This window comes from Podarcis vaucheri (genome assembly GCF_965113315.1).
Source record: "Podarcis vaucheri genome assembly, chromosome: 5".
NCBI classification, from domain to species: Eukaryota; Metazoa; Chordata; class Lepidosauria; order Squamata; family Lacertidae; genus Podarcis; species Podarcis vaucheri.
This window is the reverse complement of record NC_138763.1, coordinates 94835939-94860597: the sequence shown is the minus strand read 5'-3', so window position 1 is coordinate 94860597 and position 24659 is coordinate 94835939. Positions and strand designations below refer to the sequence as shown.

The window sequence follows — 24659 nt, the reverse complement described above, 5'->3', positions numbered from 1 at the left end:
TTAACCCACAGGGGCCTAGGACTTGTGCGTCCATTCCCAACAGCAAGGGCTGGTGGACCGGCTGGCTGGGCTCCCTCGCCCGCTTGCTTGCTCCAAGGCTGCCTCAGCTCCTGGCAACCAGCACCCCTGGCCAGCCCCAGAGGCCCCATTTGCTGGGGAGCTTGTAGCCAGGGCTGCTGCAACAAACAGTCGTGCAAGCCTTTGGGAGGTAGAGACGCAAGAGCATGGGTAGGCAAACTAAGGCCCGGGGGCCAGATCTGGCCCAATCGCCTTCTAAATCTGGCCCCAGATGGTCCAGCAATCAGCATATTTTTACATGAGTAGAATGTGTCCTTATACAGTGGTGCCCCGCAAGACGAATGCCTCGCAAGACGGAAAACTCGCTAGACGAAAGAGTTTTCCGTTTTGGAGGTGCTTCGCAAAACGAATCTCCTATGGGCTTGCTTCGCAAGACAATAATGTCTTGCGAGTTCGTGCGGGTTTTTTTCCTCCCCCCCCTTTTCTAAGCTGCTAAGCCGCTTATCAGCTGATCCGATAAGCCGCTAATAGCGCTAATCCGCTAATCCGCCAATGGGCTTGCTTCGCAAGACGAAAAAACCGCTAGACGAAGAGACTCTCAGAACGGATTCTTTTCGTCTTGCGAGGCACCACTGTATTTAAAATGCATTTCTGGGTTATTTGTGGGGCCTGCCTGGTGTTTTTACATGAGTAGAATGTGTGCTTTTATTTAAAATGCATCTCTGGGTTATCAGTGGGGCATAGGAATTCATTCATTTCTCCCCCCCAAAAAAAAAATGTAGTCCGGCCCCCCACAAGGTCTGAGGGACAGTGGACCGGCCCCCTGCTGAAAAGAGGGCACCAGAGGAGGGAGAGAAGGAAAGAGGGACAGAGGCCAGTATTGCCCACAGCACCCCTGACCACCATTCAAGGCACTCCAGGGTGCCAGGGCATGCTGGTTGAAAACCACTATTCTAGGGACTAAATGGAGCCTTCTCTTTATAACCATGTTCGGTGGCTCGATGGGAAACTCTCATAAGACAGCAAAAATAAAACCCAAGCGCTGATTGAAACACCCATCTAGTCTGGCATCCTGTTCTCACAGTGGCAAACCAGAAATCTATCAGAAGTCTGCAAATAATAATAATAATATTAATAATAATAATAATAATTAATTATACCCCGTCCATCTGGCCAGGCCTCCCCAGCCACTCTGGGCAGCTCCCAACAGAATATTAAAAACACAATAAAACATCAAAAATTAATAACTTCCCCAAACAGGGTTGCCTTCAGATGTCTTCTAAACATCAGGCAGTTGTTTATTTCTTTGACATTTGATGGGAGGGTGTTCCACAGGGCGGGTGCCACTACGGAGAAGGCCCTCTCCCTGGATCCCTGTAAACTCACTTCTTGCAGGGAGGGAACTGCCAGAAGGTGCTCGGAGCTGGTCCTCAGTGTCTGGGCTGAACGATGGGGGTGAAGATGCTCCTTCAGGTACACTGGGCTGAGGCCATTTAGGGCTTTAAAGGTCAGCACCAACACTTTGAATTGTGCTTGGAAACTTACTGGGAGCCAATGCAGGTCTTTCAAGACCGGTGTTATATGGTCTCAGCGGCTGCTCCCAGTCACTCTCAGTAATGGGACTTTAGTGTAGCCACATTCTCCCATTTTGTGATTCCCAGCAACTAATATTCAGAGACATATTGCCTCTGTCTGGGCAGATAGAAAATAGCTTTGCCCTTCATTATTTTGTCTTAATTCCTTTTTAAAGTCATGCTGGCAGCCATCACTGCATCATGCGGTAGCTTCCATGGAGGTCCTTGTTTCGTGCGTGCCTCCCGTTATTTTATTTATGCAGAAAATTGTTTCTGTACCACTATATCGTAAAATATCAAGGCAGTGTGTGCAACGTTAAAACATAAAGCACCATTAAAAACAATAACAGATAGCCATTAAAGCAGCTGGCTGGTCAAAAAATTAAAAATTAAACAGCTGCAGAGGCCTGTGGACTGAAAAAGGTCTTCAAAGATACCTGGAAGTCAAAAGTGAAGGCAGCTGCTGAATCTTGCCAGAAGAGGATTTCACAGCAAGGGGCCAGCAATGCAAAATACCCGGCTTACAGCTGAGGCCGTTTAGACCTGTAACACTCAGTGGCGTAGCGTGGGTTGTCAGCACCCGGGGCAAGGCAAGTAATTTGCGCCCCCTAACCCGTGGATTTGCGCCCCCTAACCCGTGGATTTGCGCCCCCTAACCCGTGGATTTGCGCCCCCTAACCCTAACCCCCAGATGTTGCGCCCGGTGCGGCCGCCCCCCCTGCACCCCCCACGCTACGCCACTGGTAACACTGTACTCCTCTGGGTGATCTTTAGACACAACTCCCACCAGTTCACACACAACAACACTAAAGCTATGCCTGAGCATCCCTTGTGCTGTTCACAGGCCCTCTGTGTTTGTGAAAGTTGCTAACGTGAGGCAGGAAGTGGAAGATGGACCTTTTTAAATGGGAAGAACATTCTAGTCCCTGTCGTTTTTTACATTCGCAGTAAGACGAGTGAAACCACAAACAGCACTTTTCAGGTTACGTGTGGCTGGAAGCACCCAGTTTTGGTTGTGTACTTTCTACAGGCAGTTGTGAAGGCTTTCTGGTCCCATGTCTTTATAAAATATACAAATTAGGAAAGATGATAATGTCCTTGTCTACTACTGTTTCTCAAAGGCTATATGACTAACCCAGTTCCTATAATTTTACCTTCATATTGTTCATAGTGTGGCCTGGCTTTTCGATCAATATGGTTAAGCTACACTTTTTTAAATGACTTTAAGAAGTTGTCCATAAAGATGAAATGCTGTTTCTTCGCTGAACAAAGGTGGATTTCTAGGTATGCATAGTATGTGAGGAATTAGGCCGCCATGAGGCTGAGGCCTCCTCTAAGTTACTAGAATACATGGATAACTGAGGGGACACCATTGAAAAGTGACTACAAACAATGAATTGCCATTGTTGAATTCTAGAATTTTGGTGTGTTGAGTCGTTTCCACTCTTCGTTTCTTCTTCTCCCTGATCAGGACCATCAACAGAGGAGTGCAGGTGGTACGCATGTACTGAGCCCCAAAGCACTCTTAACTTTCTTTTTTTTAAGCAAGTTGGCCATTTCTGAAAGTTAGAGCACAAAATGTGGAGGCAGCTGTAATGCTTCAGTGTGTGGTAGGCAGCATCGTTGCTAAGGGTGCACAGAATTGTACAGTTGTACAGCTGGAAAGGACACTGAGGATTATCTTGTCTAATTCACTGCAATGCAGGAATCTTTTGCCCAACGTGGGGCTCGAACCCACAACCCTAAGATTAAGAGTCTGGTACTCTACTGACTGAGCTATCCACAGGGCCAAATCACCTAATTCTGTTGCTAAGCAATAAGAGGAAGGATGTTGACCACCAACACTTTGGATTTGGAAGCGGACCCTCTCAGAGCAGAACAAAATGGTGGATGAAGGATAATACTGAGATATGTTTGTTACAGCACTTTCTTAGCCTCCACATTATTTAATTTACTCCCAAAGGGCGCTTCCTTTACATAATAAAACAGAATTGACTGGCTTTGGTATATTTTATTCAGAAGTAACTCCTTGAAATAAATCAAGTTTCTTTTCTGCTGAGAAAAATTGGTGATACAGTCTGCCCACCCTGACAGTCTTTTTGACCACTGTACAGTGGTACCTCGGGTTACATATGCTTCAGGTTACATACGCTTCAGGTTACAGACTCTGCTAACCCAGAAATAGTGCTTCAGGTTAAGAACTTTGCTTCAGGATGAGAACATAAGTTGTGCTCCGGTGGTGCGGCGGCAGCAGGAGGCCCCATTAGCTAAAGTGGTGCTTCAGGTTAAGAACAGTCTCAGGTTAAGAACGGACCTCTGGAACGAAATAAGTACTTAACCCGAGGTACCACTGTACTGTGGCTTTGGAACTGCTGATCTAACCTGAATAGTGTCTGCACCAGCTTCATCCATGGTGCCTACAGGTGGGCAGGCCCCTGGAAAGTCCTCCATGTGCATATTTCTAGAAGTGCATTGCAGCGGCAAACGGCTCCATCTTTTACAGATGCATTCCGACGGCAGGTGGTGTTTTGTTTTTCCTCCCACTGCAGGTAGCCCGCTGTGCTCTTGCTGTGTTCCCGACCACATGGGCCTCTCCTTCCTCCCCACGTACGGCTGCCAGAGTAATCGCACAGCGAGCGTGGCAGCCCTGCGCATGAAAGCCCGGGAGCACTCGGAGGCTGTCCTGCAGTCGGCGAACCTCCTGGCCTCCAGCAGCCCCACTCCACCCTCGGGGGCCAAGCCTGGGGCAGAGAATGCCTTGGACAACAAGCTGCCCGTGGCTGTGGAACAGAACGAAAGCGAGAAAAGTGTTTGAGACCCCACATGACGCCTCGTAAAGAACTCAGCACCCCAAGAAACCAAATCCAAGGGATCTACCCTTTAGAGGCTGTCTGGATTTATTTTGAAACTGGAAGGAAACTCGCTCATCTGTTGACAGTTTCAGCAATCTCTAGGTTTTCTCTGGCCCTGTCTTTTATTGCCACCATCAATTCCTACTGGATTTCCCAAGGTTCTCCATTGCTCTCGCTGAATCTCCAGGTACTGCCTGGTGTTAGTTCTGCTTACGGCGGAACTGGATCCAGGAGCCCTGATGGGAATAGAGAGAGAAGCAAAAGGGCATTATTTGGTGTCTAGATTCCACCAGACTGGGGTGGGGAGGGAATATGGGCTTGCCTCAGCATCGCATAACAGGTCCCCCTTCTATTTAAACAAGAACAACAACCTCTTAGTTGTTCCACAGCGAATGGGTATAGAAAGGCCTGGTTTCATAGGCCTGACGAGCGGAAGTTCCTGAGGTCCGGAGAGCAATATGGACAGAAAGGTCAGTCTTGTTGAGCTTACACGAGGGATTTTATTGCTAATCTATTAGTTTATTTATTTAGAAGGTCTGTGCGCCGCCTTTTGAGAGAATGGCCCTCAACGCAGATTACAGGAGATTGTAATGATGCACACACAACCAAACAGCCCCTTGGCCCACAATGTGATCCTACACATGTGTAGGAGAAAGGTGACCCTACACATGTGTAGGAGGAAGGAGAGCTAGCCACCCATACTGCAGAGGGGCCTTCAACTTGTTGGTGCCACTAACACCTTGACTGAGGCCATTCAGGTCTGAGAAGCTGGGCCAACAGCCAAGGAGTGTGACAATTCCCTGCAAAAGCATTGGGGCTGAAGTTCTAGGAATCTGAGTCATCTCTCCATGGGACCATCACTTCATCCTGTTCCCTATGTTCAGTTTGGGACGCAGGAGGCCACAGACATTCCTATCAGCGCTGAATATGTTTCTAGCAGAAATATGAATGGGTGAAGATAACAACCTTTCTTTCTAAGGTCTAATTTTAGCTAGGATTTGGGGGCAATGAAAATGACTGGAAGGGTCTACTACAACATCTAGAGATGATAAATAGGTCTTCTGTCATTGAATGAGCTTGGTGGATAGGATCTTTGGATCCATCCCTTCCTGGAAAGGGATTTCTGCTTTGCCTGCTAAGTTTGCTCTCCTTGCCAAACCGAGGTCCTTTGTGGAACATGTCCCCTCCATTTCCCCTCATCGCAGCAGAACTGTAACTTCACACAGGCTGTGCCTCAAGATCCTGTTGAATTTGAGGACATGAGACCATCAGTATATCCCACAGAGCAGAAGGAAGACACTTTGACAGCAGTCCATAACCAAGGGTTTGATTTGTGAGCACAGAGTAGTAATATTTTTTATTTGTCATAGGTATTTCTACCCTTGCCCTTCAGATAAACCCCCAGTCGGATGGCATACAATAGAAGAATCAAATCATTTCAGCAGTGCAATACTATTCAAGTGTACTAAAATATAAGTCCTGTTGAATTCAACTCCCAGTTGTTTGGCAAACTGCCTTGCAAAATTCCGAGAAGTACAAATTTCAAAGGATAGCTCTGTTGTGGTTTGTGCATTGTTTCAGAAAGAGCAAACAAAAAATGGTTACAAAAGTGGGTACATTGGGGAAAAGATATTAGTGAAAATGACATGCACAAATGCACTATGTCTGGGGAGATGGCTTGCAAAAATATGCCTCATAGGAAAAAGCAACCGTGTGCTAATATGCCGATGAATGTGGTGGTGACTTTTTAACTTAACAAATTGCAAACCGGTAACACAAGTGTAGTGATCTGAAATTCAGGTTGGAAAACTAAAAAATGGAGAGAAACAAAAACAGATAACTGCTGCTTCTAGTAAGTTTGTCTCGGATTGCAGCAGACCCAGACATATAAAGCAGTTGTTGAGGACTCAAGGCTGTCACCCCCTGATCAGGAAAGTGGAGTGCCTGGTTCTCCAAAGACCACACCTTTGCAGAGTCACAACCTCCCAGGTTACGTAAATTATACTGTGACGAAGATAGTTGGTGATGCTCAGGCCTTGTATATAGAGCATCTTTCTGGCTCGGGGTTCATTTTGAGCTCTGTTTTTTCGACTGGTTGATGAGCAATGCAGGAAGCCTTTTCTTTGTTTTAACACGATCAGCTGATAACATTTACCCCTGTCCTTTCGATAAACCTGAATCCCAGCAGAGAATAAGAAGCAGAAGGGGGCAGCCACTGTAGCTGGGGAGATCGCAGCACCCCTCTGGGGTTTGGATGCAACCAAAATCTCTTCACCTTCAGCTCTTAAGCATTTATCTGAAGAGTAAGAAGAACAGTTTCTGCTGCCAAAAAAAAAAAAAAGTCACATACACACACAAACATCCCAGGAAGAAGAGGAATCCGTGTCTCTTTTTGCAGCCATTCCAGTCATTTAGAATTTATTTCCTAAAGTTCCACTATTAAAATGGCTTGCAAAAAAATATAAGCAATCTCAATTTCATTTCGGCATAATTACCGATTGCTCAGGTGAACTTGGCCCTTGTATACACTAACTCTTCATTCTAATGGTTTGATTAAACTCATTTTTCCTCCAGAAAGGTACATAAATAAGTGAACTGTTGAGCAAATTAAGAATACTTAACAGCATTGCATCTGAAAAGTAGTTATGTTGATTAAATTTTCTGTCCTTGAGGATTTTCAGGAAATTACTTTTGATCGTCAATAACACAATTAAGTAAAATACACGCACATTAGCATGAATAATTGATAAGAAATTATGTATTACCATGAAGCATTGATTTAATAATTCATGGTGCGACACTCTAGTGACTGTGCAAAACTGGAGACCATCACAAAAGCCTGCCTGCCCGATGTAGCTGGAATTGCTGCCTGGCAGTTTTGCTGTATAATAATGAGAAATACCTGCTGCATGATGTATTTTCTGTTGGTTTAATAAAAAAAAAAATCACGTTTAGAAAAAAGGACCCCAAGGATTGCCCTGTATTATTTTTAAGACTACTTTTCACTCCATCTCTATGAATGACATCTCTCTCTCTTATACACACACACACACACACACACACACACAGTGTTTCATGGACCCTCAACACAATTTTAGCATAATTCCAGTTCATTTCAGAAAGGCTTACAAAGGCACCAGTCCTGTACAGTCTGAAAACGCCATAGAATTATGGCACATTCATGATGAGAAGCACGACACCCAGAATCTCAACTCTGTCCCTCTGAGCAAGGATACACGACAAAGACTGGACAAATATCAAGACGATGCTGTGGTTTTATGGTTTGTGGCAGTACTCTTAATCCCGATTGCACGTTGGAAAGACGCAGCCTCCCTTTGAGAGTGGCTTTATGGTGCTCGGGTCAGACCAGTGGTCTGCCCGGCCTGATACTGCTTTTGCAGCAGCCCTCCATGGTGTTTGGGCAAAGAGAAACATTTCCCCGATTATGCTGCAGAGATGCCAAGCATCCAAGAACTTTGGAGCTCCTGTATCCCACTGTGCCTGGTGATGGAAGTGCAAATAGGGATGAAGGATGGGAATACACAATTGCAGGTAAGGATGAGCTTTTGGCCTGTGAGTTCTGTTCCCTCGCTCAGGAAGTTGTGGCATCATCATCAGGTCTGGGGCTCTGCCCTTCCAGTTGGTGGTTTGGTGCTGACTCCAACGAGGAAACTTGCTTCCTGCTGTCACCGTGAACTTCACAGGGGAAGGACAAAGGAGGCTGCTCCTAGGATTCTGTATGTAACTGGGTTATCCACACTTCCACTTGCCCTGCTACATTCTTCCAGGGAAACACGCTGTTTGCGGCTGAATTGGAACAAACAGCTGTCAGGTTTTTGTGCCGATTGACTTTTGTTCCGATTCAGAAACCGCTCAAACCATGGGCGTAGCCAGGAGGGCAGGACACTTGCCCCCCCCATCAAATACCGTATTTTTTGCTCTATAAGACTCACTTTTCCCCTCCTAAAAAGTAAGGGGAGATGTGTGTGCATCGTGTGGAGCGAATGCAGGCTGCACAGCTATCCCAGAAGCCAGAACAGCAAGAGGGATTGCTGCTTTCACTGCGCAGTGATCCCTCTTGCTGTTCTGGCTTCTGAGATTCAGAATATTATTTTTTCTTGTTTTCCTCCTCCAAAAACTAAGTGCGTCTTGTGGTCTGGTGCGTCTTAAAGAGCGAAAAATACGGTAAATAAGTAAAATGCTCCCTTTCCCTTACGGGGTACCCAAGAGCCCATATAGAGTCCTTATGTAGGTTTTCTATCGGTAGGAGAAAATAACCAATGCCAACCAGAGAATATTGAGAAGCAAAGCAGCTAGTAAGCATAATCTTTATTAAACTGTTGCAACAGGATGATCACCCCCACCACACTGGAGGAAGGAGGAACCCTGAACATTGGTGTGCAAGTTCTTATATAGACTGTTGAAATTGCTTACCCTGTAGCTCAAGGTAAAGGTAAACACAACTTCTAGTAAAGGTAAAGGGACCCCTTACTGTTAGGTCCAGTCGCGGACAACTCTGGGGTTGCAGCGCTCATCTCGCTTTACTGGCCGAGGGAGCCGGTATACAGCTTCCGGGTCATGTGGCCAGCATGACTAAGCCGCTTCTGGCGAACCAGAGCAGTGCACGGAAACGCCGTTTACCTTCCCGCCGAAGCAGTACCTATTTATCTACTTGCACTGGCATGCTTTTGAACTGCTAGGTGGGCAGGAGCTGGGACCGAACAATGGGAGCTCACCCTGTTGTGGGGATTCGAACCACCAACCTTCTGATGGGGAAGCTCTAGGCTCTGTGGTTTAGACCACAGTGCCACCCACACTGCATAGCTCAAGACTACCCCCGAAAACATCATACATATGGCAGTCTACAGCAGAATCCTGTCTGGCAGGACACCTGTTAATGGTCACTGATTACCTTTACCTGGGCATCCTGGCCAGTCTTTTGTAATGGTAAATACTCAGTTCCTGAATCCAGGTCACAGGCTCACCCTATTCATACACAGATGTGCCCTTAAGGCAGGATTTGTGAGCACAGAGACAATGGGGAGGCTTTTCCCATTTCCATCCAAACTGCAGAGGAATATTTGAGGTCAATTTGGGAGAGTCAAAATGGTTTCAGGATTGCTCTCCTCTACTATTTCAGACACGTGGTTTATATACTTAGGTATGTGTTTGCCTTGTTCATTTATGAACATATGATTTATATATATGAGATCTTAGAATACCTATAACAAAGTAAACATCATAAAATTGTAGAGCTGAAAAGGACCACAAGGGTCATCCAGTCCAACCCGCTGCAATTCAGGAGACTTGCCCAATGTGGGGTTCAAACCCACAACCCTGAGATTAAGAGTCTCATCTTCTAACAATTGAGCTACTGAAAGTTGTTGTTGTTTAGTCATTTAGTCGTGTCCGACTCTTCGTGACCCCATGGACCAGAGCACGCCAGGCACTCCTGTTTTCCACTGCCTCCCGCAGTTTGGTCAAACTCATGCTGGTAGCTTTGAGAACACTGTCCAACCATCTCATCCTCTGTCGTCCCCTTCTCCTTGTGCCCTCCATCTTTCCCAACATCAGGGTCTTTTCCAGGGAGTCTTCTCTTCTCAAAGTATTGGAGCCTCAGCTTCAGGATCTGTCCTTCCAGTGAGCACTCAGGGCTGATTTCCTTCAGAATGGATAGGTCTGATCTTCTTGCAGTCCATGGGACTCTCAAGAGTCTCCTCCAACACCATAATTCAAAAGCATCAATTCTTCGGTGACCAGCCTTCTTTATGGTCCAGCTCTCACTTCCATACATCACTACTGGGAAAACCATAGCTTTAACTATTAACTACTGAAAGTAGAATTTGTAGAAGGATTTTGTCACCTTTTTCTGAGTGCTTGGGGTCCAAAGAAAGCAATTGGAAAGAACTGTTGGTGAGACATTTAATTCCGAATCTGCTAGACAGAGCCAGATAGCGGATGGTGACAGAGGGGTGTCCTGTCCCCACCAACATAAATCCTGGCTATGCCCATGGCTCAAACCCATGCCTAGAAAGCAAGCAGAAAATCTCTTGGACCTGTGCTTTCCAGAAAAGGACAAGCAGAAGCATAGCTGTCAACCGTCCCTTATTTGGCAGGAAACTCCCTTATCCCAGCACTGTGTCCCGCTGCTGTCCATTATTGATGCTGTCCCTTAAATTTCCCAGGTTTCAAAGGAAGCAGCTCCTCTCCCTCCCTCCCTGCCGGCCAGGGAGGAGGGAGGCTCCAACTGTGTTGCTTGGCTGCGTTGCTCACCCAATAAGGAGTCTGAGAACGACTGGGGGGTGGAGCTTGCATGCCTTGTGCTGATCAAATTGTCCGCGTTGCCTGGGGACTCGCCTTTGCTCAGCGCTTTGCAGCGGAGAGGTGATGGTGGTTTTCCTTGCTGCATCCCCTTTGCCGGGTTGCTGTGCTGTGGGAACCACCACTTGAGGCTTCGTTTGGCTGCTGGCTGGGCTTTCTGCCTTTGGCTCGGAGGGGCTCAGAAGTTGAACATACCTGTGCCCAGAAAATCCCTTATTTTGGCTGCTGATCCCTTATTTTCGAGGCTGCTGGTCTCTTATTATCAAATTTGTAAGTTGACAGCTATGAGCAGAAGTGTGGAGGGGCCCTCTATCCTCACACATAAAAAAATAAAAATCTTTACTCAGACAGACAGACACACAGACATACAACCCACCAGCTGCCTCCACACTGCATGGCAAGGCACCCCCCATTTGAAGCTTCCAGCACCATGAATAAGAGGCAAGACACCATCATTGGTTATATACCAGGATGCTGTGCTAGGCGTGCCCCCTGGAGGCCCGCCCCCAAGGCCACTCACGATTGGCCAATTCAGTGAGCAGTCAGAATCCATCTCCCAGGTAGCAAACTCCACGCTGAGGCTTCCTCAGGTGCTCTGGAAACTCCTTAGGGGTTTTCTTGGTTCTTGAAGGGTGGAGGGGATGCTGGCCCACAGTGGCGCCCACCAAAGAAGGTGAGCAGGAATTATTATTATTTATTAAATTTGTATACTGCCCTCTACTGGCAGGAGGTCTCAGGGCAGTCCGCAACATAAAACCGCATTATAAAAACACAAAATACATAAGAAAAAATTAAAAAAACAAGGGTGACTCACTAACCCCCCCTCTCCCCAACGCATTTTAAAACAGTTTCAAATGTGATAGGAATTTTATGGTCTTAGATATATGGTAATGTTCATAAGTGTACCAACCAAGCACGTACTTAGATCAGCACAGGAAGACAGACCTGGAACCATTTTGATTCCTAAAATGAGCAAATGTTTTCCCTGCAAAGTCAAAGTGGGAAACCTCCCATTTTCTCTTTCCTTGCAAATCCTGTCTTAAAGGCACATTTAAGATATGAATAGGGTGTGAGCCTGTGACCTGGCCCAGGAACCTAAGTATTTATCATTACAAAAGACTAGCTGGGCTCCCCAGGCAATCCAATCAAGTAACCTGCCAGACAGGAGATAAACAATGACAGGAGAAAAACAACATTCAAATTTCTGTTTTAAGACCGCCTTTTCTGTGATGTAGGTATGATGTATCTGAGGGGTGGTCTTAGGTTACACCCCTTCTGTGACGTATGTATGATGTTTCTGGGCGTGGTCTTGATCTACAGGGTGGCAATTTCAAAAGTCTTTATAAGGCCTTGCGCGCCATTGTTCTGGGTCCCTCCTCCTTTCCTGCGGGTGAGGGGAGCACCCTGTTGCAACAGATCAATAAAGATCAAGCTTACTAGCTGCTTTGCTTCTCAATATTCTCTGGTTGGCCTCTGTTATTCTCTCCTACCAATAGGCAACCTATGTAAGGACTCTATATGGGCTCTTGGATACTCCATAAGGGAAAAGGGCAATTTTTGTTTACAACACAAACATGCAAGGAATCAGTGCTAATGTGCAGATGTGGTAAGCACATTTACATGTGGCTGGGCGCATGTGGGAAGCAAACGCAGGTAACGTCGTCCCCGTACAAATCAGGCTCTGCTGTTGAGAGTTTGGGGGTTCTGCTGGAGACGCAGAAAGCTGGAAATAGTGGCGCTGGTAACTGCATTTGTGTAGTCAGTTGCCGATTTTCACTTCCCTTATTTCTGTTTGATAGCTCATCGTCTATGCTTGGGTCAGCTTCCCTGGGAACTCCTCCTGCTCCCCTGGGAAAATGAGTTGCCAAGGAGAGAGAGAAGATAAGCAGAGATCCACAGCCTGCGTTTGAGATAGTAGCTTGAGCTCAACTGGCAGAAAGAGTCTGGCTCAAGTAAGGCGACTTTCCACATGATGAACTTGAAATTAAAAAATTAAGGTCTTAGATATATATATAATAATTGTTCATAACTGCATATATAAACCACATGTCTGAAACCCCACAGAAAAAGCCCTGAAACCATTTTGGACCAAGTATTGGAGCCTCAGCTTCAGGATCTGTCCTTCCAGTGAGCACTCAGGGCTGATTTCCTTCAGAATGGATAGGGTTGATCTTCTTGCAGTCCATGGGACTCTCAAGAGTCTCCTCCAGCACCAGAATTCAAAAGCATCAATTCTTTGGCGATCAGCCTTCTTTATGGTCCAGCTCTCACTTCCATACATCACTACTGGGAAAACCATAGCTTTAACTATATGGACCTTTGTCAGCAAGGTGATGTCTCTGCTTTCTAAGATGCTGTCTAGGTTTGTCATTGCTTTTCTCCCAAGAAGCAGGCGTCTTTTAATTTCGTGGCTTCTGTCACCATCTGCCCCGATATTACTTACCACTTTACTACCCACTTTTATGCAATATACGGCTGTCTACATACCCAGAGACAAACTGCTTAACAAAGATGCACAGAAGTGCACATGCCAGAAGGGATAAGTGCCACAGGTGATGTGTTTCTACTTGATAATAGAAGAAGGATGTTCTTGATCTTGAAGGTCTAACCAATAAGTTTCTTGTGTGGGTGGCATTTGACATAAACTCGCTAACGCATTCTGGTGGAATTTGGGATACATTCAGCCTTGGCGATGCTGGAGATGGAAGCGCTGAGAATCGAAAGGTTTCAGCATGCAACTTGCTAATTGATTGTTTATGATCCCAACAGGTACAAATGGGAATTGCCCGTTTTAATCGTCTGCGCTTCTCTGGTTCAATGTTCCTAACTTTCTTTTCTAATTAAGTTGGATTTGCTTTGTCATCTGAACCGGCTCCCCTTCCAGCAGTCCTTCTGCCTAAGAATTGCCCTTTATTAAATTTCAGCATTCCTCTTCCCCCGAGAGACTTAAGTGCAGCTATAACGCATGCATTACTTCTCTCTTTGGCTCGGTGGAGCCTGAGCTCTTTGCAGGCACTGATTTTAAGAGCTCAGCTGTATAAGGTGTGGCGTGTTAAAGCAGCAGGATTCCCAGCCGCCAATATGATAGGACTGTGCGCCTCCCCAGTCCAAATGGGAGCCCAGTTCAGATCACCCTTGACCCAGGATGGTCCAGATCCAGCCTCCGGATCCAGATCATAACCTGGAAAAAAACAAATCCTATGGACTTTGATTGGGAAACTTGGGGTTCCCCTCTCCCACATAAAGGTAAAGGGACCCCTGACCATTAGGTCTAGTCGTGGCCGACTCTGGGGTTGCGGTGCTCATCTCGCTTTATTGGCCAAGGGAGCCGGCGTACAGCTTCTGGGTCATGTGGCCAGCATGACTAAGCCACTTCTGGTGAAGCAGAGCAGTGCACGGAAACGGTGTTTACCTTCCTGCCGGAGAGGTACCTATTTATCTACTTGCACTTTGAGGTGCTTTCGAACTGCTAGGTTGGCAGGAGCAGGGACCGAGCAAAGGGAGCTCACCCCGTCGCGGGGATTCAAACCGCCGACCTTCCGATCAGCAAGTCCTAGGCTCTGTGGTTTAACCCACAGCGCCACCCGCGTCCCCCTCTCCCACATAGGTAGATGGAATTTGGTGGCAAAATAGCCTCTACTGAGTTGATGGACCCTGCCAATTTTCAGACAGGTAGCTCCACTTCTTTTTGTGCTAGTCACCTTTAAAGTTTGGTATGTTTTTCCCCCTAATCTTAAAGTCACTTCTCCACATTTCCATTTGCAAAATTCTTTTTGAAATGTCTCCGTGAAAAAACCACCAGCATTTTAGTGCAAACATCTCCTAACAAACACATTTGTTTGCAATTTTGCCAAATGTACAGATTTTTTTTGTAAAACAGTTCTTCCCAAATAGTTCATTTCCATATGTTATTTTTACCAACATACGTGTTCCTGTGAAAAAACTTTACCCCGGCAATTAGATTGCAAAGTTCAGAGAAGTGCAAATCTCAAAGGATGTCAGTGTTTTGGTTTGCCTATTTAGGAATGTGTGAATTAGGTGGATTTACTGTTAAATTCTGTCTAGGTCATAAATGGAAAGTGCTTCAAAAGTGCTGTTGGGCTGGGGAAACCAAGCCAGATGGGCGGGATATAAATAATAATAATAATAATTATAGTAAGGTGAAGGTAAAGGGACCCCTGACCATTAGGTCCAGTCGTGACTGACTCGGGGGTTGCAGCGCTCATCTCGCTTTATTGGCCGAGGGAGCTGGCGTACAGCTTCTGGGTCATGTGGCCAGCATGACTAAGCCGCTCCTGGCGAACCAGAGTAGCACATGGAAATGCCATTTACCTTCCCGCCGGAGCGGTACCTATTTATCTACTTGCACTTTGATGTGCTTTTGAACTGCTAGGTTGGCAGGAGCAGGGACCGAGCAACAGGAGCTCACCCCGTCGTGTGGATTCGAACCGCCGACCTTCTGATAGGCAAGTCCTAGGCTCTGTGGTTTAACTCACAGTGCCACCTGCGTCCCTTATTGTTATAGTATCCCCTTTCTAATCCTACTCTTTTTGCTAATCAACTCGGTTTCTGCTGAGATTCGGGAAGAAGCCGGTCATGTGATGTTCCTCCTCCATACACCCCAAAAGCCCATTCCCAAGCTTGCAAAATTTGTTTCCAACTCTTTCCCCCTTGCTCTTCTTTTGCTTTAAAATTCATTGTGAGGCCAAACAGGTCCAGTTGGTTACCTGTGTGTCCACCTGCCATCCCCGAACAACAGCACAGAGGGGGTTTTGAATCATAGAATCATAGAGTTTGAATAGACCACAAGGGTCATCGAGTCCAACCCCCTGCCAAGCAGGAAACACCATCACACACCATTTTGACTGGGAAAACAGTGAGCAAAGGATTAAATTCCCTTCCCTTAAGTGCCATGGTCCTAATCCAATTCTCCCACCCTGCCCCAGTCCTGCAGCTGTGATTCAAGTTTTTAAATCACTATGGGAGATCGTCATCATGGATCTCTCGCATCCACAAGCATCCTTGTCTTCATACTTGAGAAACTGGGGAACTTGTCGAGATCCTGTCCTATGGACCACAGTGAATACTTTCTTCTCCTTTCTTTCCCTCTGCATTATTTTGTTCTGCTGGGAAGATTTCTGGGCCTCTGTAATCCAAAAGCGGGAAGGGGAACATGCAGGCAAATTGATTTGCAATAATTCAGTATTATTACTGCTGCTGTTGAAGAGGCACTATCTGAAATTCTGGCACACAGCAATGGGGCCTGTTGATCGAGAGCATTAGTTCTCTATTGCAACTGCTCCACTCAGAGGATCCTGTTTTTATTGGATCAACTATAATAGCCAATTCGGCTGCTCCTCTTAGCCACCCCTCTGACTGGAAGCCACAATGTCCAAGGTCAGAGAAGTGCACTGAAATATAAAAGTAGACCCTCCAAGTGTCCCGATTTTCCAGGGACAGCCCTGGATTTACAGAAGCTGTCCCGGTTTCTGATTTGATCCCGGAATTTCCTGCTTTTCCTTAAAGGTAAAGAGACCCTTGACAGTTAAGTCAAGTCGCAAACGACTCTGGGGTTGCTGCGCTCATCTCACTTTACAGGCCAAGGGAGCCGGCGTTTGTCCGCTCCGCAGAGTTTTTCCCAGGTCATGTGGCCAGCATGACTAAGCCGCTTCTGGTGCAGTGGAACACCGACACCAGAGCAGTGCACGGAAACACCATTTACCTTCCCGCCAGAGTGGTACCTATTAATCTACTTGCACCTTTTGGTGTGCTTTTGAACTGCTATGTTGGCAGGAGCTCGGACCGAACAACGGGAGCTCACCCCGTTGTGGCGATTCGAACTGCGACCTTCTGATCGGCGAGCCCAAGGCTCAGTGGTTTAGACCACAGTGCCACCTGTGTCCCTATTTTCATTGGAGAAATGTTGGAGGGTATGGAGCTATGTGATCCCTGAGCCAAGGAGATAAATAACTATATAGCCTTTAGAAGACATCTGAAGGCAGCCCTGTATAGGGAAGATTTCATGTTTAATGTTTTATTATGTTTTTATATATGTTGGAAGCTGCCCAGAGTGGCTAGGGCAACCCAGTCAGAAGGGCGGGGTATAAATAATAATTTTATTATTATTATTAAGGAATAAGACATCCGTATTTTAATCCGAGAGACATTGGAGGGTATGTAAAAACTGGGCAGGACACCTTACCCCCACCATTTATGTGTAGATACGAACAATTGCAATATTTTTATTCCAAACCCTACTTCCAAGTTCATGCAGGGATTTGCAGCCAGGCACATTACACAAACACAGCCAAGGTCTGAGGTTCACCACCACCACCACCACCACCATAAGGGATAGAAACTAGCTTTATTTAAAAATGAAGGCATGGGCTGACAAGGATCTTCCCTTTATTTCTTACGCTGAGGTGACTACTATCAGTTAATCCTTTCTATTATGACAAATGAAATGCTGGTTTTGAAATCTTCCCCAGGTACTGTCCTCTGTCCGAAAGTTCTCATATATGGGATTGCAGAAGCCAAAGAGTTACGTAGGACATTGTGACAACATCCTTTTCTGTAGCTCCTTTCTAAAACAGTTCCTGTCCCACAAAGAGGGTTCATTCTGAGTTTGGATTTGTACCCTACTAGTCTCTTTAGGCCAGAACGACGTGGGAAGAGTGTTTCTGAGGAACTGCATTCAGTTGTCCTCAAGTGGAAACTCTGTGACATGTCTTCTTCACACAGATGCACATGCCTCGAATCTTGTTATCCACTTTGCCACAACAGAGGAGGCTCTGAATCCTTGCAGCTTGGAGACCATCATGATAGGAGACTTAACATTTCTAAGAAATTGCTCTCAATTTCCACCTTCATCGGGACAGTTGTCTCTGACTTGTATTTTATAGGCACAGACATGTGTTTGCCCAAACTGTACAAGCAGTGAAAAAATGGCAAGGGGGGGGGGAGAGGAAAAGTTAGCATGTGCCAATGAAAAAGGTAACAACCAGATCTTATTCAACCACTCACTCAGTTTCCAAACCTGAAGTTTTATCCCAAAGTGATATTTCTGAGCATGTGCTCACCATGGGCATGAATCATGCGTGTGAAAGTTTGTCCCAAAGTGACTCTTCAGCTGTACACTCTGCAAAAATATTTAGGCTGCTGCACATATCCAGGCCAAAGTATTTCTGTATTGTACATCTAATGTACCATACATGGTTGTTAATGAATTTGTTTTTTTTTGGGGGGGGGGTGTACAAAAAAAGTGAGTTCTCATTCGTACATTTGATTCTCACCACCATGTATCTTTTGTCTCTAAATCATGTGCCAAGCTGAAATCGCTGCCTTCTGCTTGTATGTTTGTTTTCTAAAGGGGAATCTGCCGATTATTCTCCATCATTCTAGTCACTCAAGCAGTGGGAAAGAGAAGCTGCAGCCACCATGTCATGCTTTTCCTTTATGTCAATTTGGCGTTCATCTCATCAGCAAATTTATATCAAGAGACCACAGCTCAGTTTTCCTTCTAACAAAATTGCCTTTGAAATTTGTACCGATATTATTTAGGGTGTGTGTGTGTTTGCAGGTGCGTTAGGTCTGTGTTTCTAAAATAATAGCGAGCACCTTGCATTCTCACGACACACCTTCCACAGCAAAATCTTCAAGCGCGCCCATTGAAATGATGTCAGCATCATCAGGGAGACACACGTCCTTCTCGAAGTTATACTGTGACCCATCCACTTCGTGATTGTGAACATCACACACGGCAGGCTCAATATAAGGTTGACTCCCAAGAGGTTCTGGGTACTGGCCACCTTGTGACCAGTCTGAAGCCGATTCCAAGAGGGCTCTTTGCATAAGGGAAGTCGATTCAGAATACTGAGATGGCGATGCCTGTACCGGAACAGATGAAACTCTGGTTGGGAGAGTACTGGGGTACAAGACGTAAGAAGAAGGGACACTCTCTGAAGAGGGCGTTTGAGACAAGTTCCTTTTTGAAGGAGGGATCGAGAGCTGGATGTACCTTCCGCTCTCTGGATCATAAAAGGTCTTAAACTGAACAGGTAAATCTACAATGAAATATTCTCCTGAATCCGGATCCTGAAGCAACTTACGCTGGGTTGTGGCAGGTAAAGAGGGCGTAGGACTTAATGATGGGGCAGGTTGTAGCCTCACCAGGTGAGATTCTGATGGTGTCAAAGAAGAATTAAGGCATATTGGCGAGAGTGAGGACTGGACCGGTTGCATAGTTCCAATATCGCCGCCGTGGGATGGAGCTTCGTCCTGTAGCCTTTTCTGCTGTGCCTCTGTTTTCTTCCTCTTGCTTGCCAGTTTCTTTGCCCGCCGTAACGCCTTTTCTGATTTGGGTGGTACAGCCGGGGGTTTGGCTGCTGTCTTCGCCATCTGAAGTCTCTCGTTTGCAACAGGAGAGCTGCCAGCATCTCCCGAGAGTTGACTTGTCTGCATCAGATCAAATGGCTCCAAGGTAGAAGACCTCTTTCCGCTCTCTGTTCCTCCTTGCAATGAAGAGGAACTTGTTATTCTTTCAGCCTGTGGTACATTGGAGACTGCAGACATATCTGAAAAAGGACTTGTGAAGGTAGATTGCATCGCGCTGTGTGACCTTGGACTTGGTATGGTGGAAACGGTTAGGGTACCCGATGATGCTGATGTATCCCGGAAAACTTCACTGGAAGCATGAGAATAGGGCTCAGATATCGTGGGAGATCTCATCTCTTGACTTATTATCTTTTTCACACAAGAACCACCTCTGCGTTTAGATAAGAGATTGTTCTTAAAATAGTTCACCTTTTCTCTCACAGGGCACTTTTGCCTGTTTTGTGCTGGGTCACCTTCCAAACTAAGAATCGGTTGGCTGAAAGAATTATGCCTCAGTTTCCCAGCCCTAGCCTTTTCTTTGTCTCTGGCCAACTGTTTCTCGTCGCTTTTCAAACCTTGCTGTGATAACCCTGGTGTAATATTAGCTCCTTCATTTTCTCCTACCAATTCCTGCATATAGACTCCTTCTGGTCCTTCTCTAAGAGTGTATCCTGTTGTTAAGGGGCTTTTCCGTACCACTTGACAGCTCACACTGCCTGGGATGGATCTTAACTCATCAGCATCTCTGCCTGTTGCAGCATCCCTCACGTCCTGCTGGCTTCTGTTTCTTGACGAAAACAAGTCCACCTCTTGAATGTTTGGAGTAGAACGAATGGGCCCAAAAGTCTGTCTTTCAGCCTCCGCGTAACTGCCAGTGATGGCTTCTTCACAGGACAAAGACCTGAGCAGAGGCAACTTGACTGCTTTTATCACTGGCGACGACTTAAACGTGTTGTCTTTAATCATGAACATATTGGGCTTCAGTGAACTTGGTGAAGTTGGTGTTAGTGACTCTTCCAGCTTGGCTTCTGATGCCGAATCCATGCTTTTCCATTTGTCTTCTCTCTTCTCCTTCACGTCTATTTCTTGCGCTGCCTTCTCATTTTTATCCTGCTCTTCCTGCTCCTCATGCTTCTCATCCGTGTGACAGCCACGGATGCTCAGATGGTAGTCATGCAGTTGCTTCTCCCCCCCTGACTTCTCCTCCCCCTCTTCTTTGCTACCTAGCTTTTCTTCTGCACTCCACTCATTCTTACTCCTCTGGCTTTCTTGATGGCATGCTTTCTGAAAGAGCTGCATTAGAGAAAAAGAGTCGTCGTGAAATGGCTGGTCTATAATGGAGACAAAAGATTGTTCAGAAGAGCTGGTGCTCCTTTTGCCTCGGTGTTCATTTCCAGTCGGTGGGCAGGCTTGGTTTCCACTATCATTTATGTTCTCCTCAGGTGTGAAAAATAGATATGGGGATACCTGGGGTTCTGCGTCAGCACTGTGACTTGGAGCGACTTGTTTACTTTTAAGATCCTGCAATTGGAAACTTTGAACATGTGCTTCTGGGTCAGTTGGCACATCTGCAAGGTGAGAGTTGGGTGGAGAATATTGTCTTACACGGTGCTCATTTGGGTGGAAGTCAGTCAGAGATGACATCTCACTGTCCTCTGGAGTCAGGTAGCTGTCAATGAAATGCCCAGCGGAATTGTTGGCATTGGTGCTGTCCATTTGTTCAGAAGGCTTATGACCTGTTTTGTCAGCCTCAACCATTTTTTTATTGCTTCCTTCTAGCGCATTGGCGGCTGTGACGCTTGCTTTTATGCCGTCTTGCTCCTTCATCTTTTTGTCGTCAAGGGTTCTTAGGAGAGGGGAGGGACTGTAAGTGCTTTTCACACGTTTTCGGATATCCTTCAGGTTGAACAGCAAACTCGGTGCTTTCGACTTATAATTGTTCTGAGAAGAATAGAATATTCTCTCCTCTGTTTCTTTGGCAGTTCCAGTTTCAGAAATAGGAGGAGCTTCCAGAAATGACTGGCCTTCTGAGGGCTCTCTCTCTTGTTTACGTGGCAGGACTGGAGTTAAAAGTTTTGAGATGTTGAAAGAAGGACTAGAGGGGTCAGATGGAGCCATGTGGGACTCATCTGCGGATGTTTCGGCCATGGGAGTGACGTCAGGTGGCTTTCTGTACGAGGAGTCCTTCGTTCTTAGCACTTCTGGTGCAATCTCCTGCGTCAGCTCCATTCCTCCAAGCTCTTTCTTTGGTTTCCTCCAAGGTGGACAAACGTTTTTCAGCTCAGACTTAAATTCTGAATTGCTAGTCTTCTCTGACAACACAGTAACTTGAGGCACTATCGCTTCTGGTGGAGCAGAGGCCTGAGGCAGAGATTGTGGTGGAGTGGAAGGCTTCAGTGACAAGGAAACCTGCGGAGATGGTGGAAAAGAGGTTTCAGATGTAAGGGATGGTGATGTAGGAATCCTGTGCATAGATGGCGGCAGATCAGAAGCTTGGGGTGGCAACACCTGTGAAACAATGTCTTTAGCATTAGCCTGAGGAGGAAAAGGCACCTGGGCTAGAGGTAATGGAGAGAGAGAGGCTTGAGAGAGTGGTTTTTGTGGAAAGGCACCTGAGAAATCCTGTTCTGAAATTATGGGAGCTGTGACCTCCGGGGGAGATGGTTTACATTCATGAATACAGGCCTCTCTAAAGAAAGGTGTTTCTTCAAAGTATGTCAGGTTTCCTTCTTTGAGGATAATTTCAGTAGGCCCGCCTGTCTCAAGTTTTTTATGATGCAGATTCCACGATTCAAAAGCACTGTTCTCGCTGTGTAGAAAGCTGCCCTTTCTAGCTGGCTCTTTGGCTTTCCCAGTTCGGTTTTTTGCCGCCTTTCTCGAGACGGCGGAGACACTGGACATTCGAATATTTGAAGCATCGGCCTGACGATAAAAACCACGTGGACCGTGACACGCCAAATCCATTTTGTTCTGCCTTCTGTGAAGTTCGTGGAGTTCGGGCCTCCCGCCTGCATTTGCCACGTCCTGGAACGGCTCAGAAAACTCAGAGAGTTCCTTCTGGATGTTTAAAATGGTTTTGCCACCCCAGAAAGCCATGTTGCCTCCGCAAATTAAGGGGAGTTTTGTCAAACTGTTTCTAACCGGTTGCTTGGCTGTCGCTGAAGCCTCCTGGTTCTCAGCTTTATCAAAGGTCTTTATCAAGGAGGAAACTTTTGAGGTATGTTTATAATTGCGCAGACTAGGCACTGGCAAACCCAGCTTCATCCTAATGCTTGGGGTGATGTTTATAGCGGCGTTTTGACCTTCTTGGGTGTCATTTGGAAACTGCTGGAATGTTGAATGCTCCTCAGTTTTTGGCAGTCCCTTGTTAGGGAGAGTATTTTTCTTGATGGCATGGTTCCGCGGGCCTTGGGGAAATTTGCTCGAGAACTGGTGGGAGATGTTGGGTGAAACAACTGGATCGGCCTCTGTGAAAGATGATTCGAGCTCAGCCACACACAGACTTTTGAAGGCTCGGTCAGTGAGGCTGCAGACTTCTCTGTCTGTGTCATCCAGGAAGCTCCCAATACTGGAGGAGTCGCTTTGCCCATCGGCGTGCTTCTTATTCACTTGCATTGTCCATATGAGTCATGAACAGAACAGTCAAAATAGCAATCTCACGTACAGAACGGGAAGGCAATTCTTTCAGCTACCATATCTCAGCCTTTGACATCTTTCGGCGACCTTCCTCCTCAAGAATGCACAGCTTTACATTCATTTACTGTGTGGGAGCACAAATAGGGCCCTGCAAATCGAACACATAAAATCAGTTATTGTAATGTATCGTAGCTGACACATGAACTTTCCCCCTGTTTAGTTCCATTGTTGAGTCTCAGGTTAATCTGATTATGTCCTTCCAGATTCAGGTTGTGTGACAAATTCTTACATATTAGCCTGTTCACATGTTTCTCACATATGGGGGTTTACCATTATTACTTGGAGTAGCAGCATGTATCTCCAGTCCCGGAATCTGCATGTTTTTACATGAGTAGAATGTGTCCTTTTATTGAAAATGCATCTCTGGGTTATTTGTGGGGCATAGGAATTTGTTCATTCCCCCCCCTTCAAAATATAGTCTAGCCCCCCACAAGGTCTGAGGGACAGTGGACCGGCCCCCTGCTGAAAACGTTTGCTGACCCCTGGTTGAATATGGCCACCAGAATTTTACTGGTACAGCCAAGAATATGCCTATCACACACTTTTTTTTAATGGCTTACCGTACTTTTCTGTGTATTAAATGAGGTTTTTTTTACTCTAAAATAAAGTTTAAAATGGGGGGTGTCGTCTTATACATGGACAGTGCAGTAGCACTGGAGAGCCAGTGCAGTAGCGGTAGGAGAGCCAGTGTGGTGTAGCGGTTAAGAGCGGTAGACTCGTAATCTGGGGAACTGGGTTCGTGTCCCCGCTCCTCCACATGCAGCTGCTGGGTGACCTTGGGCCAGTCATGCTTCTCTGAAGTCTCTCAGCCCCACTCACCTCACAGAGTGTTTGTTGTGAGGGAGGAAGGGAAAGGAGAATGTTAGCCGCTTTGAGACTCCTTTGGGTAGTGATAAAGCGGGATATCAAAATCCAAACTCTTACAGTGCAGAGGGGGGATGGGTGATTGGTCGCAGCCGCGAGCAGGATCTAGCAATTGGGTGGGTGAATGGTGTCTGCTGAAAGGGCTGCTTTTTATTGGCTGCTGCTTTGTCAATTGCGTGGGTTATTTGCGGATGCGGCAAGGGCTGCTTCGGATTGGCTGCCACCTCGCAATTTGGTGTGCGTTGCTTGCGATGGTTAGTGTTCGCCAGTTGGGTGACAACTCTGGGCCATCTCTCCCCAATTTTCTTTAATTTTAGCCCCCCAATTGATGGACTACATGGAATTGGCAGAAATGACTGGCAGAATCCGAGATCAGAGAGAAGAGGTGGTGGAAGAAGACTGGAAGAAATTTAAAGACTACCTGCGGAAATACTGTAAAATTAATGAATGTTGACGGAATGTTGGATTGAAAATAAGCGGTATTGGTAAAAAGATGAATAAGAATATGTAAATGCGGATTGACAATGGCTGGAAATATATAGTTATAATAGGTTAAGATAATAAGTAAAGATAAATGATAGAAGGTAAGGATTTGCTGAACTAACTATGTGAACTGGAATACAGAAAAGGGGTGTGTGAGGAGGTCAGGAAATAAGTAAATGAAAGTTATGACATGAAAATATTGATTTTTTTTTAAAAAAAATTAACTCCCTTCTTTATTGTCTATTTTTGTATTTCTTCTCTCTTTTTTATTATTGTTATGATTTTTTTTATTTTCTTATCTACAATTTTGCAATTTTTAATGTCTGGAAAAGTTTAATAAATATCATTTAAAAATAAATAAATAATAATTTTAGCCCCCCAAAATAGGGGGCGTCTTATACATGGTGGGCATCTTATAGACAGAAAAGTACGGCAGTTTTTGTTTTAATATTGGCTACCAGTTCACTTCAAAGTGCTT

The 24659-nt window shown here is 45.9% G+C and overlaps 2 protein-coding genes and 1 long non-coding RNA gene across 4 annotated transcripts in view; 1 reads left to right on the top strand and 2 right to left on the bottom strand.

Annotated features, from left to right (window-relative positions):
- The window catches only part of DRGX (dorsal root ganglia homeobox), a 44199-nt gene extending 35303 nt beyond the window's left edge, over positions 1-8896 (top strand). The window contains exon 7 of the mRNA XM_082223322.1: positions 4142-8896. Coding sequence (XP_082079448.1) covers positions 4142-4407 — 266 coding nt within the window. The 3' untranslated portion in view covers positions 4408-8896. The remainder of the gene's footprint in view (positions 1-4141) is intronic.
- Positions 1-24659, bottom strand: part of LOC309532741 — a 146780-nt gene that overhangs the window by 113276 nt on the left and 8845 nt on the right. The gene's annotated exons all lie outside the window — the stretch shown is intronic.
- Positions 17111-24659, bottom strand: part of LOC309532593 (cardiac-enriched FHL2-interacting protein) — a 36650-nt gene continuing 29101 nt past the window's right edge. For both annotated transcript variants that reach the window (XM_082223047.1, XM_082223048.1), the window contains exon 4: positions 17111-22922. In XM_082223047.1, coding sequence (XP_082079173.1) covers positions 18392-22753 — 4362 coding nt within the window. In that variant the 5' untranslated portion in view covers positions 22754-22922 and the 3' untranslated portion in view covers positions 17111-18391. The remainder of the gene's footprint in view (positions 22923-24659) is intronic.